The 14,689-nt window shown below is 43.3% G+C and overlaps 1 protein-coding gene across 2 annotated transcripts in view; it reads left to right on the top strand.

Moving 5' to 3' along the window:
- The window catches only part of DMRT1 (doublesex and mab-3 related transcription factor 1), a 69,806-nt gene that overhangs the window by 20,283 nt on the left and 34,834 nt on the right, over nucleotides 1–14,689 (top strand). For both annotated transcript variants that reach the window (XM_063128559.1, XM_063128558.1), the window contains exon 3: nucleotides 13,051–13,334. In XM_063128559.1, coding sequence (XP_062984629.1) covers nucleotides 13,051–13,334 — 284 coding nt within the window. The remainder of the gene's footprint in view (nucleotides 1–13,050; nucleotides 13,335–14,689) is intronic.

Below are 14,689 nucleotides of genomic sequence, written 5' to 3'. Positions count from 1 at the left end.
GTTGTGGCCTTAACAGAGACATTTATCAGAGAGGGGTTTTGTTAGTGATGTGGGTTTTCCAGAAAAAATTGAATTAGTTTAAATTGCATTGGAAAGTTTTCTGCTGTCCTTGAGAGTAATTTAATTTAGCATATTTATTTTACTTGTGTTAAACAAAGCTTAAAAGGACCCCATATTACAACCCTTTTTGTCCCAATACAACATAAGGACTTGACTGGAAATATTTGAGGGGAAAATTAAATGACACTTAAGGCACAATCCTATGCATGTTTAGACAGATGCTGGCTAGGGAATGCTGGAAATTGTAGGATTTTTTTTCTGTCTAAACATGCGTAGGATTGTGTTTTTAATGTGCTTTAAATGTTACATTGTATATATTTTTGAATAATTGGAACATTTAAAGACAATAGCATGTACTTCCATTACATTTCTTAAATTTAAGAAAAAAGCAGAGGTACTGAAAATTGTTAACACACTAAGGGCACAATTCTTATTTCAGCTTGAACAGAATCCTTGATGGGTTTTGCCGTTTTATGGTATTTAGAAACCACCTGGGTTTCTTTCATCACATTGTTTCTATTGAAGTGATCTCTGGTGAATTCCTATCAGCTGTCACCTCCCTTAGTTTATTTTTAGTGTTGAGCTATAACGATTTTATCCCAGTCATATTTTCTCCAAGGTCTCCCCTCTCAGATACTTGAAGAGATCATCCTCCCCTATTAATAACACTTCAAGAGTGAATAAGGTTATAGCAAAGCAGCTAAAAGTAGCAGTATTTGCATAGTATCCATTGACTAGAAATAATGTGTTGCTATTTAGTTCACTTATCCTGCCATCGTATTTAAAATACTTTCAAGATATGTGAACCGCCCAGGGAGCTTCGGCTATTGGGCGGTATAAAAATGCAATAAAAATAAATAAATAAAGATTACCTTTGATATTCTGCTAATGAATGTATTCCAGTCTGATTTCAACCGTGCTAACTTTGTTCCTCTTAAAGGCTTTCTGTTTCTTGCTTTGGAAATACAGGGTGTGTTTTTCTTGTCTGGGCTTTTCCTGCTGCCCTTCTCACAAATCAAGTTTCCCAGTGTTTTCTGAATGGTCTTGTACTGTGGTATCAGTTTTTTGGCTTTGTCAAATGTTCAGCTCCATTTGTATTCTATTAGTTTACCTTCGCCTTACACAGCACCCTTGGGGTGAAACTCTACTTTATGTGTAGGTTTGTGATTCCCCTCCTCGGGGGCAGGGTGGTGGGAGCGGGGAAACCTTTTTTTTTTTTAAACACACACACTCACCTTGTCGATCGTGCGCTCCTGCGCACCCGGCCCTTTAAAAATGAAAAAAAAATGGTGGACGCAATGGGGCTTTCCTTTAGTCTGTCGCGTCTGACATATAGACTGGGGAGACAAACCGTGCTACTTGTACCGTGGGCTCACCCTTCCTTCCTACCGGACTTTCAGGTAGGTCTAGCAAAGGCCTGGGTGACTTTGGGCCAGTCACAGACTCTCAGCCCAACCTACCTCACAGGGTTGTTATTGTGAGGATAGAAATGGGGAGGAGAAGGATTATGTACACTTCCTTGAGTTCTGTAGAGGAAAAAAGCCGGGATATAAATGTAATAAATAAATAAGTAAAATGTATGTTAGAGTTTGGAAATCTTTCTGGTTTCATGGATTTAAAGTTGAATGATATTAGCCCCAGACCATAACCTTACCCTCGTGCCTTTAGAAGACACTAACTTGATTTTCACCTCACTCCCAAATAATTAGTGTCTGCTTCTCAGTCAGCGCAGCACTTCAGTGCAAAGTGTGTCTTACATCTTGTGTCAAAGTAGCTGTCTCCTGAAGTAGATCTTCAGGGAGGGAGTCAAGTTTTGATTTCCAATGAAGAGCTGCCTTTGACTTATGCCCAAAATGAAATTAGGGCAACACCAACATAATCTCAGGGAGCAACTCATCCTGCACAATTTGTCCATCTCTTATGGGTTCCATGGCTCTTACACCAAATCTTTAAACTAGTCAAGGCTTATAACACCAGACACAATCTATCTTGGATTAATTAGAAGTTGGATACCAGACAGGACGTGAATTAGGGGAGTAGGAGTGGCCTTAATAAAATCCACAAGTTTCTCCCTGTGATTTTCCCAATTTTAACTTGATTGTGCCAACATGGCCTTCTAAAACGATTGCTACGGGGCCCATCACAAAATACAATGGGTCTAGATATGGCCCGGGCTCTCAACAGTAATTTAAGAAGTTTTGAATTCATCCACATGAAGTGACCCCATTGCCCCAGCTATGTCGGTAAAGTAATATATGGGTTCTGAGCCTGCACAGAGCAACTCTTTGGAACCTTCTAGCGCTAAACTTAGAGAAATCTTTTGGAACAGAGGCCTGCCCAGAACTGGAAGTTGCATGCCCATTGGGCCATGGACACTGCCTTGGTTTTCACAACTGATCGGCATACTGCAGTAAGCTTGGGAAGGCTTTAAATCATTCCACATGGTGACATGTGATTGCTGAGTGAAATGATTTTTGTGCAACAGCTCACCAGACATTGGGCAGGTTTGCATGTCATGCCAGGCCACCCTGCGAATAAGCCACTGTGGGTGGCTTGTCGTGGAACAACCCACGGTATGCTTGATCGGTGATTGGGCTTGCAGTAGCTTGTTCTTTCCTCTCTTTCCCCCTCAGTCGCCAACCAGCTCCAGCACGTATCCCAGGTGCCTTTGCAGCACATATCCCAGGTGCCCAGGTGCCTTTTAATTTTTTTCGGTGCTTTAGGAGTATGCAAATACGTTCATATTTTTTATTAGTTTTTTCCCTTGTTTTTCAGAAGTGTGCAAGTGTGTGTTTTCACCTGTCTGATATCTGTAGTCTTGCCTTCTCAATGGCCTTGTATGTTGCAGCCATTAACAGGAGAGCCCAGAAGTAGAGTAGGTAACATACAAGGAAATGGACACGGTGAAACTGCAGATGAGCTGACAATGATCGGGGAGCAAATAATACTAAAGGACAGGAGGAGCCCATTTGCACAGTCAAAAAGCCCTCAAAGTGGGGCAAATGCCAGAGCGCTAAGTGCACCAAAAGGGGTATTGGTGGAACTGACCAATATCTCTGACTTGGCAATGTAATCCTTTCACTTTTAACTGACACTTGTCAGTGTCTTCCTCCCATTCAACACTTCCCTGAGTCTCCAGCAAGTCTAGAAAGGGGAGATGCAGCTCCTTTTTTGGAGCAGCTATTGCAGTAACTGCAGCACTTACTTCTTCTGTTCACCTTAAAAAAAATCTTACTGTCCTTGCACAAGTGCAGAGGAATGACTAACAGTTGCTGGAAACATCTCACTAAATTCCCCCATGCTCTACTGCTTTGCCATGATTTTTGCCAAATTTCCCCCTTCTGGCAATGTCCTAGATGTCAAAAACCGGCGAATTGTTTGTTTGTTTTTAATTTATAGTGGGTGCGAGGCAGGTGAGCATCCAAGATAAATACAAAAAGAGAGAAAAGTCTCAGGATACTATAGACAACTTTAGCATCCTGAGGCTTTTCTCTCTTTTTGTGTTCTTTTTCTCCATAACGTCACAAAACGTTTTTATTTTTTAAACGTATATTTGTGTTGCCTGGTAGAAAAGTGTGCCAAATGGTAAGTTGAGCCACTGTATGAACAGTTTGCAACTTTGAAATGGCTTTGGATAATTGCTTAACATGATTAAAGATGCATAATCTGCGGTGCCTGTTTTGTATGAAAAGTAATGAAAAGACTTCCCCACACTAACGTAATTGGTCTAACCAGTGAATGCAATTGCTGTGCATAATATGATGCGAACTCATTTCTTGAACTTGGGACTGCAGTTGGCAATTATGCCAACTTATCACCGATGGGGGGGAAAGCTATTCATTCTTTTGCTATATTAAAAAGACAACCCAGCGTTGTTTCTGGAAAAAAAGGATAAACCTTGAGAAACATGTGAGCTTAGCCATTGACGTCTTTAAAGATAAAGGCAGTGCCTGCCCACAGAGTTTTTCTTTTCTCCTGCCGATAGGCCTTAGGTGGATGCTTGATAATATTTACAGAAATAGCACTGTTGCAGCTCAAAGCCTACTGTACATCTTGTAGGGCGTATCAGGTATTCTTGAGCCGTATCAAAGAACTTACTCAGTGACTGTTTGTTTTGTTTGAAGGGACAAGATTGTGGAGGGAAGAGGTAATGATGATGGAATAAGAACTGGTCAGTATAAAAGTGTGTCGCTAAATATGGACATAGGTGGAGGGGGAAATCGTGCAGCTTTATTGCGTGTATAGCTACAGTAAGCAAAGACCATATAAAACTAGCAGTCTTATTTGCTGCCTATGGATATTGAACATCCCTTTTTTATTTCTTCACTAATGGAATTTCTATATTATGGTAATCCAAAAATGTATTAATATTAGGCTACTAAGAATGAACTGTAAATCTATGTTTTCTCAGGGACTGCAGAATTCTAGTAACGTATGGAGAAGAACACATGTGGGCAGACAGAGGGCTGCATTTAGCTTTTGAAGGCTTTTTCTGCAGCCTGCCATAGGGCCCATGACTTCCCTGACCCTGCTACCTAATTCCCCAATATAGATGCAAATTCCTGACAGGACTTGTTGTCAGGGGGAGGTAGGGTTAATGGAAACAACGGAAAATAAATAGCCTGGAAGAAGGGCTAAACTTGGGCTTGGTTGTGTTCATGGTCAGGGTCATAGCCTGTGAGGAGGGGTGGACTGTGGTTTCTGTACCCTTTAGGGATATTCCAGTTCCCCTCCCTGAACTTTCAGCTTTCATGTTTCATTTCATGTTTAAATTAATGCCATTTTTACAAACGCAAGATTTAAAGCGACTCTTGCTTTCAGTTAACTCTAGTGTCCTGAACACTTATGTATATATTTATTATTTAAAGCATTTTATCCTGCTGTTCAGGGTGACTTACAGATTAATAAAAAGCAAGATAGTTCATTAAATCTAAAATAAATGACACAAAAGGAAAAAGGGATGGGGAAGGAAGAGGAAACCTGGAAAACTCAAGCAGCAATTCTTAGTTATAAATAAAGACTAGCTGGGATGGAAAAAGTTTGGGGAGAGGAGGAGCCAAAAGGTGATGATTTCTCGGGCAGAACTAATAAAGAGTGGCCTTGCTTCCTTTCTATCCCTCAAGCCTGACGGAATGGCAGCTGCCAGGTGAGGGAGGGAGGATTTGGTTTTTGGCTGGAGTCCCCAAAGTGACTTGTAGCATTTATAAAATACAACCATCCCGTTATACGCTTTTCATAAAAATAAATAAAACGATTCAAGAAATTGGATTTCCTGAGAAACAGTATTGGGTGGTAGGAGAGAGAAGACGTTGAAAATTAGCGTTTGAAGTTCTCCAACCCTAAACCAAAACAGAAACTCTGAACATGGAGGGAACAGAACAGCAGAAGAGGCAACTCAGGGATGATCCAGGAGGAAGATGGCGCCTTCACCTTCCTACTTCCTGGCTCTCTCACACAGGGCCATCAGTCAATCGTTACAAATGCCCTTCTTCCACTTTTGCTTCAGTTAAAGGTATTAAATAGCAAAAGAGGGCTCAAAGGTTGCTTAAACTTCAAGCGTGACAATGCCCTCTGTCTCTAATTCTTAGACTTGTGGAGTTAATATTGTGTATTATGTTTTTTAAATTTACTTTGGGCTGCACCAGAACCCTGGAGCAGTGTTTTCTAACTCTCAATTTTTATGCATGTGGAGATAAAAGGAGAATTACGCAGGTAGCATTCTACTCAGTTGCTCAGTAACAACACAATCCTACGCATGTTTAGAGAGAAAGATGTCGTACAATTCCCAGGATGCTCCAGCCAGCATATTTGGCTGAGGCATGCTGGGAATTGTAAGAGTTTTCTCTCTCTACATAGGATTGAATCCTAAGAAGCAAACTTCTTACCTGGCTTTCAATAAACTGTCCAACAAACTCAAATGCATTGGGAAGACAGTAAAGCTCTTCTTTAATTTTAGTTTAATATAAATAATTCAAAGTGCAATCCTGAACATATTTACTCCATATTTATATCCAGAACTATATCTGGATATTTATATCCAGAACTAAGTCCAAGGGAAATTAGCCCCTAAATAGCTATATTTAGTATTGCAGCCTTCATGAATTATATATCTTCAAGCATACTAGACTAATTATATGTAGGACTTTGATATCTGTTCATTAATTTGAAAAGAGTTTAAGATGGGTAGATATTATTTCAATAGATGAGAACTTTCCCCCCCTTAAAAGTGGGTCTGCTGTTTGTAGATTGTTTACCAGTTTTGTGTTAGATTGATTTTTAGATCTACATATACAAGTAAATAAATTGGGCATGAATATGAATGCCAAATAATTTCAAAGCACCTAAAACCCTACAGAGATTGTTTCCTTATTAATTATTAGAGGGATTGGTTATCTTGCACTTAATGGTACTTATGTTCAAATTTGCTAGATCCTTTTCAGTAACTGAACTGGCATATAAAAAGGTTTCAAAAGGATTGTGTGGCGAGCATGACTTGGTTATTTTGTGAATAGTTAGACATGTTCCAGTTATGAAATGTAACTCTAGTAAGGAAACAGTCCATTAAATTAAAGAAAAGTATAGGAGATAATGTTTTCTAGGATTCATTGTTATGTGTTGGTGAGGTCCAAATTTGAAAAACCATGTGTGTGCTCCTGCTAGATTTGTAGAATGCGGAGTTGTGTTTTCACAGAGCACTATCTGAGAGCTACCTTGCATGTTGCTTACATCAGAGTAAGGCAGCCACTAGGCCCTATTATTCCCCAAGTTTGATCCAAGGCCATTGTGGAGCTATGAGATTTCCAGAGGGCAGTCTGCCAGCCCACAACCAACCTGTTATTCCCATTCCTCAGGAGGGCTGGAACCAAATCCAGCCCTGTTGGGGGGCCAATCCTGGCCACGTCCACTTTTGCGCGACCATTCATTTTTTTTTACTGTTTATTGTTTTTTGTGCTGTTTTTTCTAAAAGTTTGAAATGCCTCTCCTAAGGCAGTAAGAGCTTTAATCTAAAATATGCTGGCATTTGGGGGGGGGGGCTTCCCCCCATGGTTGTCATCAGCCCCATCCATCACTGGAATGCTGCCCATCCCTGAACTTCTCCTAAACGGAATTAGGTCCTCTAGCTGAATAGAGTTCAATACTCCTGCCTTAGAAAGATTAGCAGATAGTTGCGTTAGGAGATGAAAGAGTGGGCGAAGATCTGGGTTGCTCATCCACGACACTTCCAAGAGATTCAGTTTAATGAGGTTTATTAGGTACAGACCAAGAGAGAGGTAGAACATAGAAAACTGCGGTTAGAGGGGAAATTGACTAGCTAGCACTTACTCCTCAGGAAACTGGTGATCTTTATGATAACTCACATCTCAGAGCAGCTTACAAGCTGGGCTCCATGGGTGAGAGCAAGCATCGCCCCCTGATCCAGCAAAGAGGAGACCAACTATTTCCCCAAATCATGCTATTTTTATGGGCGACTCTTGGGATGGGGAAAAACAAGAATCCAGTCAAATAAGATTTTGACTGTCTCAGGTTGTTGTACCTATGCACTAGTGAGAGAGTACTTGAGCGTGGTGTGGGGATAAATTGGAGGAGATTCCTTCCTTCTCTCCTAGACACTTCCTTGAATATTGACGTGGAAAACCCCCATCTCAGTGTCTACGTGTTATTTCACTTTGGGAATAATGAACAATAGGAGCCCTTGGGCAGAGATGTGGGATTCAATAGAGGGGGACTCGGGCCTTCTCTTCTCCAAGTAAATCTTAAAATATGTTCAGATATGTTGGGATGGAGGAAGCGTTTTCACTGATACTGACCTATAAATCAGGGACATGCAACCCGGTGCTCTCCAGGTGTTTTGGAGTAAATCCCTGTCCATTGTAATCCCTGCCCATTGGCCATGCTGGCTGAGACTGATGGGAGATGTAGTTGAAAACATCCGGAGGGTACCAGGTTGCCTACGCTTGACACTGCTTGTGACTCTTGTGTAGCCCCATTATATACAGCACACTAATAGCAATGGAACTGCTGGTTGTGATGGGCTGAGGATAGCATTTTCAAACAACAGTCAATTGAAATTTCAGCGCTGGGGAAGGGAAATGGGTTTTGATCATCTTGCGACTGACCCACCAGCTAGAGTGGGGCATGTGGGGTGGGAAGACATTAATGCATGAAAGGGGGGATACTATCTGTGGAGGATACTGTCTGAGGGAAAGATGTTTGCAATCCCCTGCAGTAATGTGAATCATGGCTACTCATTTCAAATTAAACATTTGAAAAGGCCCTGCTCTTTCGCCTCTAGCATCGTAAAACACACAGATCTCGTGTGGGCGCAGTGGGAATGCGTGCATTGAACATCAACCCTCCTGGTAAGTATTGTACCCACTCCTAACATTTGGCAGTGGGTACAAGTAACGTTTTCTGACTTCTCAGCCTATGCAGCACATCTGAGTGGGGACCCGTATGATAAATCTCATGCTTAAACAATTTACTGCCCGCTTTTGTATGTATGAAGAGTAGTGCTCTAAAGGTCAAGAAAAGCTTCCTTGATAACATAATGCAGTGAGCTGTAACTGCATCAAATCCTGGGGGTTGTAGAGCAGCCTAGGAGAAATAATTATGCCTGGTAATGGGTAATTACAGATAATGGCTCTTTTTGGGGGTGGCAGGGAAAAAACCACACAGCCTTGTCTGGAATGAATATTGCGTAGCACATTAACTTTATGGGAAGCTACAAGTCCATCACTGAAACAGCGTAAGTTGCAAGGAGATTTGTTGTTGTTTTTTTTTGGGGGGGGGGGGGTTTAAGGCATGATTTATTTAGGGGAAACAGGTGAAACCTTGGGGTTATCTTGTTCCTATTTTTCCCATTCAGTTCAGAAAACAACCTTGATGCCTCAGAAAAGCTGGCTAGCAGTGAGGTGCTGGACAGCAGGAATTGCTCTGTCATGAAAGGTCTGGTGGGAGAAACACATTGTTCCACTGGTTTCTGATTATGGCTTTAGGGAGTGATTTCGCACGGGCCTCATTCAAGGCTCTTGTCCGACCTCAAAAGCAGCCCATTCATGGCAGCCTTAAAGCCAGGTCTGTTAATGAGGGAGGGAGGGTGCATTCAGCTGTGGGGAGGGACGGGGGGGGGGAGGTGTCTGGAAATTGCTGAGTCGAGATCTAAACTTCTTTTGTGATCTGAAAAGAAGCTCTGTGAGCATGAATAATTATTTCTAGTTAAGAGATCATTGCAGCTTTTTGTTGTTGTTTTATCCAAGTTGGCCAGTGCCAGAATAAGTCCTCTCCTGCCAGGGGGGCGGGGGGGGGGAGCTCTTGTTTTCAATACTCTTACTGTAACGTTTAAGGTAATGGGGAGTCATGATGCTGTTTGAAGGTTAGTGGTAAATGGAGAACAGTTTTCTGGTACTCAAGTCAGATTATATCAGCCTTCTCCAACCCTGTGCCCCTCTCCAGCTGTGTTGCACTACAACTCCCATCCGTGGGTTGGGGGATGCTGGAAGTTGTAGTCCAACACATATGGAGGGTGTCAGGTTGGAGAAGGCTGGGTTACATTTTTACCACCTTACTGATCTTAGTGTCTGGTCACTTGGAAGCACTGATGTGAATTCAGAGACTTCAAACTCAGATTTGGGATTCCATGAGTTCCCAGATAAACAAGAGGAGTCCTTTAACACTGGCATCCTTGCAGAAGAGGAGACCTGCAGGATAAGGGTCCAGTCCAGCCTTATATTTCCATGTGGAATGTTTGAAGGAACTGGGTATGTTTAGCCTAGGGGGATTCCACACGTCGTACTGAGGGCGCTTCCATGCGCCCCCAGTGCGGCCCCAAAGCGATCATGTAGTTGCCTGGAGAAGAGACGAGGAAGAGGCGTCCTTGCCGCCGCCGCCACCCACCTACCTCCTCGCCGGCCGGGTCGGAGAGCTCTCCACCCCGCCTTCTTCCGCCGAGCTCTCCAACCCGGCCGGCGAGGAGGTAGGTGGGTGGCGGCGGCGGCAAGGACGCCTCTTCCTCGTCTCTTCTCCAGGCAACTACATGATCGCTTTGGGGGCGCACTGGGGGCGCATGGAAGCGCCCTCAGTACGGTGTGTGGAATCCCCCCCTAGAGAGGAAACGTCTGAGGGGGGACATTCTTCGAATCCTTGAAGGGCTTTGATAGAAGAGTGCAGAGGCTGGTTCCATGCTGCTGCAGAGGGCAGGACCAAATCTGATGGGCTTAAGTTACAGGAGGGTCGATTTAAGTTGAACATGAGGAGAAACCTCTTGATGGTAAGAGCAGTTCAACAATCAAACCAATTACCTAGATAGGTGGTAGGCTTTCCCTCACTGGAGGTCCAGACAAGAGCCATCTATTGGGGATGCTCTAGCTGTGGGTTTTCTTCATTGACTGGGGGGATTGGGTAACACGGCCCACCAGGCCCCCTCCAGTTCCATGGTTCTATCCAACAGTGGCCCACCAGATGCCTCAGAGAAGCCCAGAAGCAGGAGATAAAGGCAACCTCCCTCCTCTGTTGCCACGCTACAGTAATCTGACGTAGGGCTTTCACATGAACATGTTCCGTGATAACACACTCTGCCACATACTTCATGGGGGCATTTGAGGGATTGAAAATACCATTCCAGTTTTGCTTATCAAACTCTTATTTTGCTGCTGTCTGCACTAGCCATAAATATTTGAAACTGTTGGGAGTGCTTAAGAGAGCTGGGAAGATAGTTTCCTTAAATCATTGCCTATCTTCCTCTTGCCCATCAGCCAGGCTTCTGGCATGATACGTCTTCTTCCAACCTGCCTGCCAGAAGTTCACATGGGATTGTTGCAGAAAACTTCGTACATCTTTTGTTTCCTGTGCATCTGGCACGGCCCTAAATTCTGCATCCAGACGCCCTGTGCCTTGACAGGAGGAGCCTGCCTGTCCCGGTCCCGCTGGCTGCATCAGATAACGCCTTACCTGTAGCGTAGCTGACCCTACAGCTGTACTTCCGTTATAAATATACCACCCTCTTCAGAAAAGAATTATTACTAACTGCAGTTAATATGCTGTATGCCTGAAGCCTCTTGTACAACACGGAAGATCAATAACAGTATTTATTGTACGGCACATTGATCTGGATTGAAAGGAACAATGGCATTTCACCCTGTGGAGGTAGAGTAGAGAAGGTAGCAAAGATGCTGTCTAAGGGTTTTAAAACACGGGGCAGAATTGAAATGTAATGATTTTAAAACATCCTTCGAAAAGCCGTCCTTTGTTTTGCCTGCTTTTATTATTTAAAACGACACAGCTCTCCCACCTCTTTCTGTGTCAGTTAAAAGCTCCCCTCTCTAAGTCTTGGAATGATTTTTGTCTCTTTAACGTTTTCTTTACATCTGTGATGTCTCTAAGAGCTTCTCCTTTTTAAATGTAGGCATTTGTTTGAGCTAGTTTGTTTAGCTAACTACGAGCACCATCAGACAATTAACTAACTACGAGCACCATTATAGGACGCTTGTTACTGGCCACTTATGGATGTTTGTGGGTCCTTTTGATGACGCAGTTCGCCTCCTGTGTGTCTCCTGCTCCTTCTGCTCTTTTTTCCATGACAAAATATACCCGGAAAATCCTTTCCCCCCCCCCCCCAATTTTAGCGAAACTTGCCGCCATTTCCTGCTGTGTGCAGGAAAAGCAGTGTGATAAAAACGCCTACTGAATGGGCCACGTGAAAGATAAAGAAAGATAAAGCTGCTCGTCTCTATTGTGGGACAGAAAAGCGACAGAAAGGAAACAAAATTTCCCTCTCACCTGATGATGATCAAAAGCTTGTGGAACATTTTTTCTTCTTCCCTGTTTGCCTTGTTGAAATTATTAGTGATTTTATATATTTCCTGACTGTTCCTTTCCTAAATTAAGGTTACTCAACTAGCTGCTTCTGGAATGGAAGATGGTCTGTATTGGGAGGGCACAAGGTAAATCAGGGTCTTCTGGTAGATCTCTAAGTGATTTGCAGTAGAGCAGCAAGGGTTTTCCACTCCCAGTTTAACAATAGCAACAACAATAAGGCTTCCCACCCCCACCCTAAAATGAGACTGCTAAAAAGAACGAAACCAGGAGGGGATTTTTGTGTGTGACATCTCTGAATTCAGTTCTGGTACCGAAAACGAAAAGGCAACCTGTTTCTTAATTCTAAGTAAGGGATAGACAACACAGTTCCCTCCAGATTTTTTGAACAACGCCCAACTGCCCTTAACAGCATAGACAATGATCAGGGATTATGGGAGTACCACCCGGAACCAAGCTGCCCACGCCTGTGTATGATCTCCCTTCGGCTCAATGGAGGTGGGTGGCTCTGATGTCAGTGGGGTAATGAATCCGCTCTGAGTTTATTTATTTTATTTATTTTAGCATTTTTATCTCACCCTTTAGCCAAAAAGGCTCTCAAGGCGGCTTCCAAAATATTTCTTAAGACAGTCCCTGCCCACAGGCTTACAATCTAAAAAACATGACACAAAAGGAAAGGGGATTGGGAGAACTCTAAAGGAGCTATCCAAGGTGCTTCGTGAAGTGGGTTCACCGCCTCACTGACATCTGAGCCACCAGCCTCCACTGCTTCCCCTTCCCTGATTTTGCACCTTATTCCAGTTGGTGGATCTTCGGAATAATCCTGCATGTGCGAAGTCTGCCAGCCACTAGCAGCAGATTTCACTAACAGAATGAAATTCTGTTGTCTTGCCGTGCATTTTCTTCCATGCCCTGGGCTATCCTTGGAATGCTACATCACACTCAATGATAACAATGTTTTGATTTTGCAGAGAGGCCCTCTTTCTCTTTGTGACCTGTGAGGCAGCACAGGAAGGGTTTGAGTTCATTTAGTTGATTTCGTGGTCGCTCCCTCCCATCTGCCACTCTTTTGCTTTGCACTCTGCAACTCAAGTCTGAAATGCCCTGAGAGAGAAAATGTTGCCCTTGACAAACTGCTTCTACTGCTCTGTAACCAGTGGCGTGTTCTCTTCGTTTCAGAGGGACGGATGCTGATTCAGGACATTCCTTCCCTGGCCAGCAGAGGGCACCTGGAGAGCGCATCTGATTTAGTTGTGGACTCCACCTACTACAGCAGTTTTTACCAGCCCTCCCTGTATCCTTACTACAACAACCTGTACAACTACTCCCAGTACCAGATGGCTGTGGCCAGTGAAACCACCTCTGGAGATTTGGGGAGCCCACTGGTAGGGTCCCCTGTTAAAAACAGCCTCCTAAGCCGCCCAGCAACCTATATGTCAAGCCAGTCAGGAAATCAGTGGCAGGTACTGTGTAAATTAGTAATGTCATGGTAAGAACATAGGAAGAGGCCTGCTGCATCAAGCCAAAGGTCTGCCTAGTCCAGCATTCTGTTCCTGCAGTGGCCAACCAGATGCCTACGGGAAGCCCACAAGCAGGATACGAAGACAAGAGCATCCTCGTGCTCCTGTTCCCCAGCAACCGGTGTACCGAGCAACTGGTGTAGTGGAGGATGGCTAGAAGGCCATTGATAGCTTTATCCTACATGAATTTCTCTAATTCCCTTTTAAAGCCATCCATGTTGATGGCTATAGCTACAATTTATGATTAAAAAAAATCACCTTTGTTTAACTACGTGCTGTATGTAGTACTTACTTTTGGGTATTTGTGTACTAGGGCCCAATGTCTTGTCTGGAGAGCACTGAGGTTGCTTTATGTACTTTTTGCATCATTGGAATAACTGCAGGATTGTGTCACGGTAATTCAAGACCAGGGTGCATCTGCCATGTATGATACAGGAAACACACTGTGCACATCAGAATGTGGAGCCTCCCACTGAACCTTTTTTCCTAGGATGGTCTACGACACCCCACCCACCCCGGTTCATCCTATAGTCCTTGGTTTTTTAGCATCTCTGGCAACTTTATATTGCAGGAGTTACCTGCTTTTCATTGTAGTTGGGATTTTTAAAATTTACGAAGAAGTAGCTGGTGTGGTGTAGTGGTTAAGAACATCGGACCAGGACTGGGGAGAGCCATGTTCAAGTACCCACTCAACCGTTGTGCCAGTCACTTCCTTTCTCAGCCTAAGCTACCTCACATGCTTGTGAGGATAAAGTGAGACCCATGTAGGTGGTGCCTTAAGTTCTGTGGAGGAACGTCAGGATATAGATTTAATAAATAACTAAGTAAAGAGGAATTAGTAAAGGTAACATTGAAAAAAGTCCAACACCCCATAACCATCATGCAAGAGGACTCACTTAAAGCAGCCTTCCTTAGGTGTGCCCTCCAGCTGTGTTGGACATCTTCAAATGTGTTGGTCTTCCTCCCCAACCAGCATGGCCATTGACAAATGCACCTGGAGGGCACCAGGTTGTGGAAGGCTGATACAAACCAAGATACACAGCATGGCATAAAAATACCTATCTTATTTGTTACAAAGTAGAACGGATAAATAATGTGTAGATTGACAAACAATGAATTAAAACCAATAAAGTAATGAAATAAACAGGGGAATCAAAATATAATAGGAGTGTATGTGCTTAAAAATAACACAATTCTATAACCGTGATAGGAACATTGTGTCGAAATATTAAATCAACACTAATATGTATAAACAGTAGGATTCTATATCAGCTTAGTAGCTGGTGTCAAATTCCTTT

This window comes from Elgaria multicarinata, chromosome 6 (assembly GCF_023053635.1).
Source record: "Elgaria multicarinata webbii isolate HBS135686 ecotype San Diego chromosome 6, rElgMul1.1.pri, whole genome shotgun sequence".
Taxonomy (NCBI): domain Eukaryota; kingdom Metazoa; phylum Chordata; class Lepidosauria; order Squamata; family Anguidae; genus Elgaria; species Elgaria multicarinata.
The sequence above is the reverse complement of the archived record's forward strand: the minus strand, read 5'-3'. Positions and strand labels throughout refer to the sequence as shown.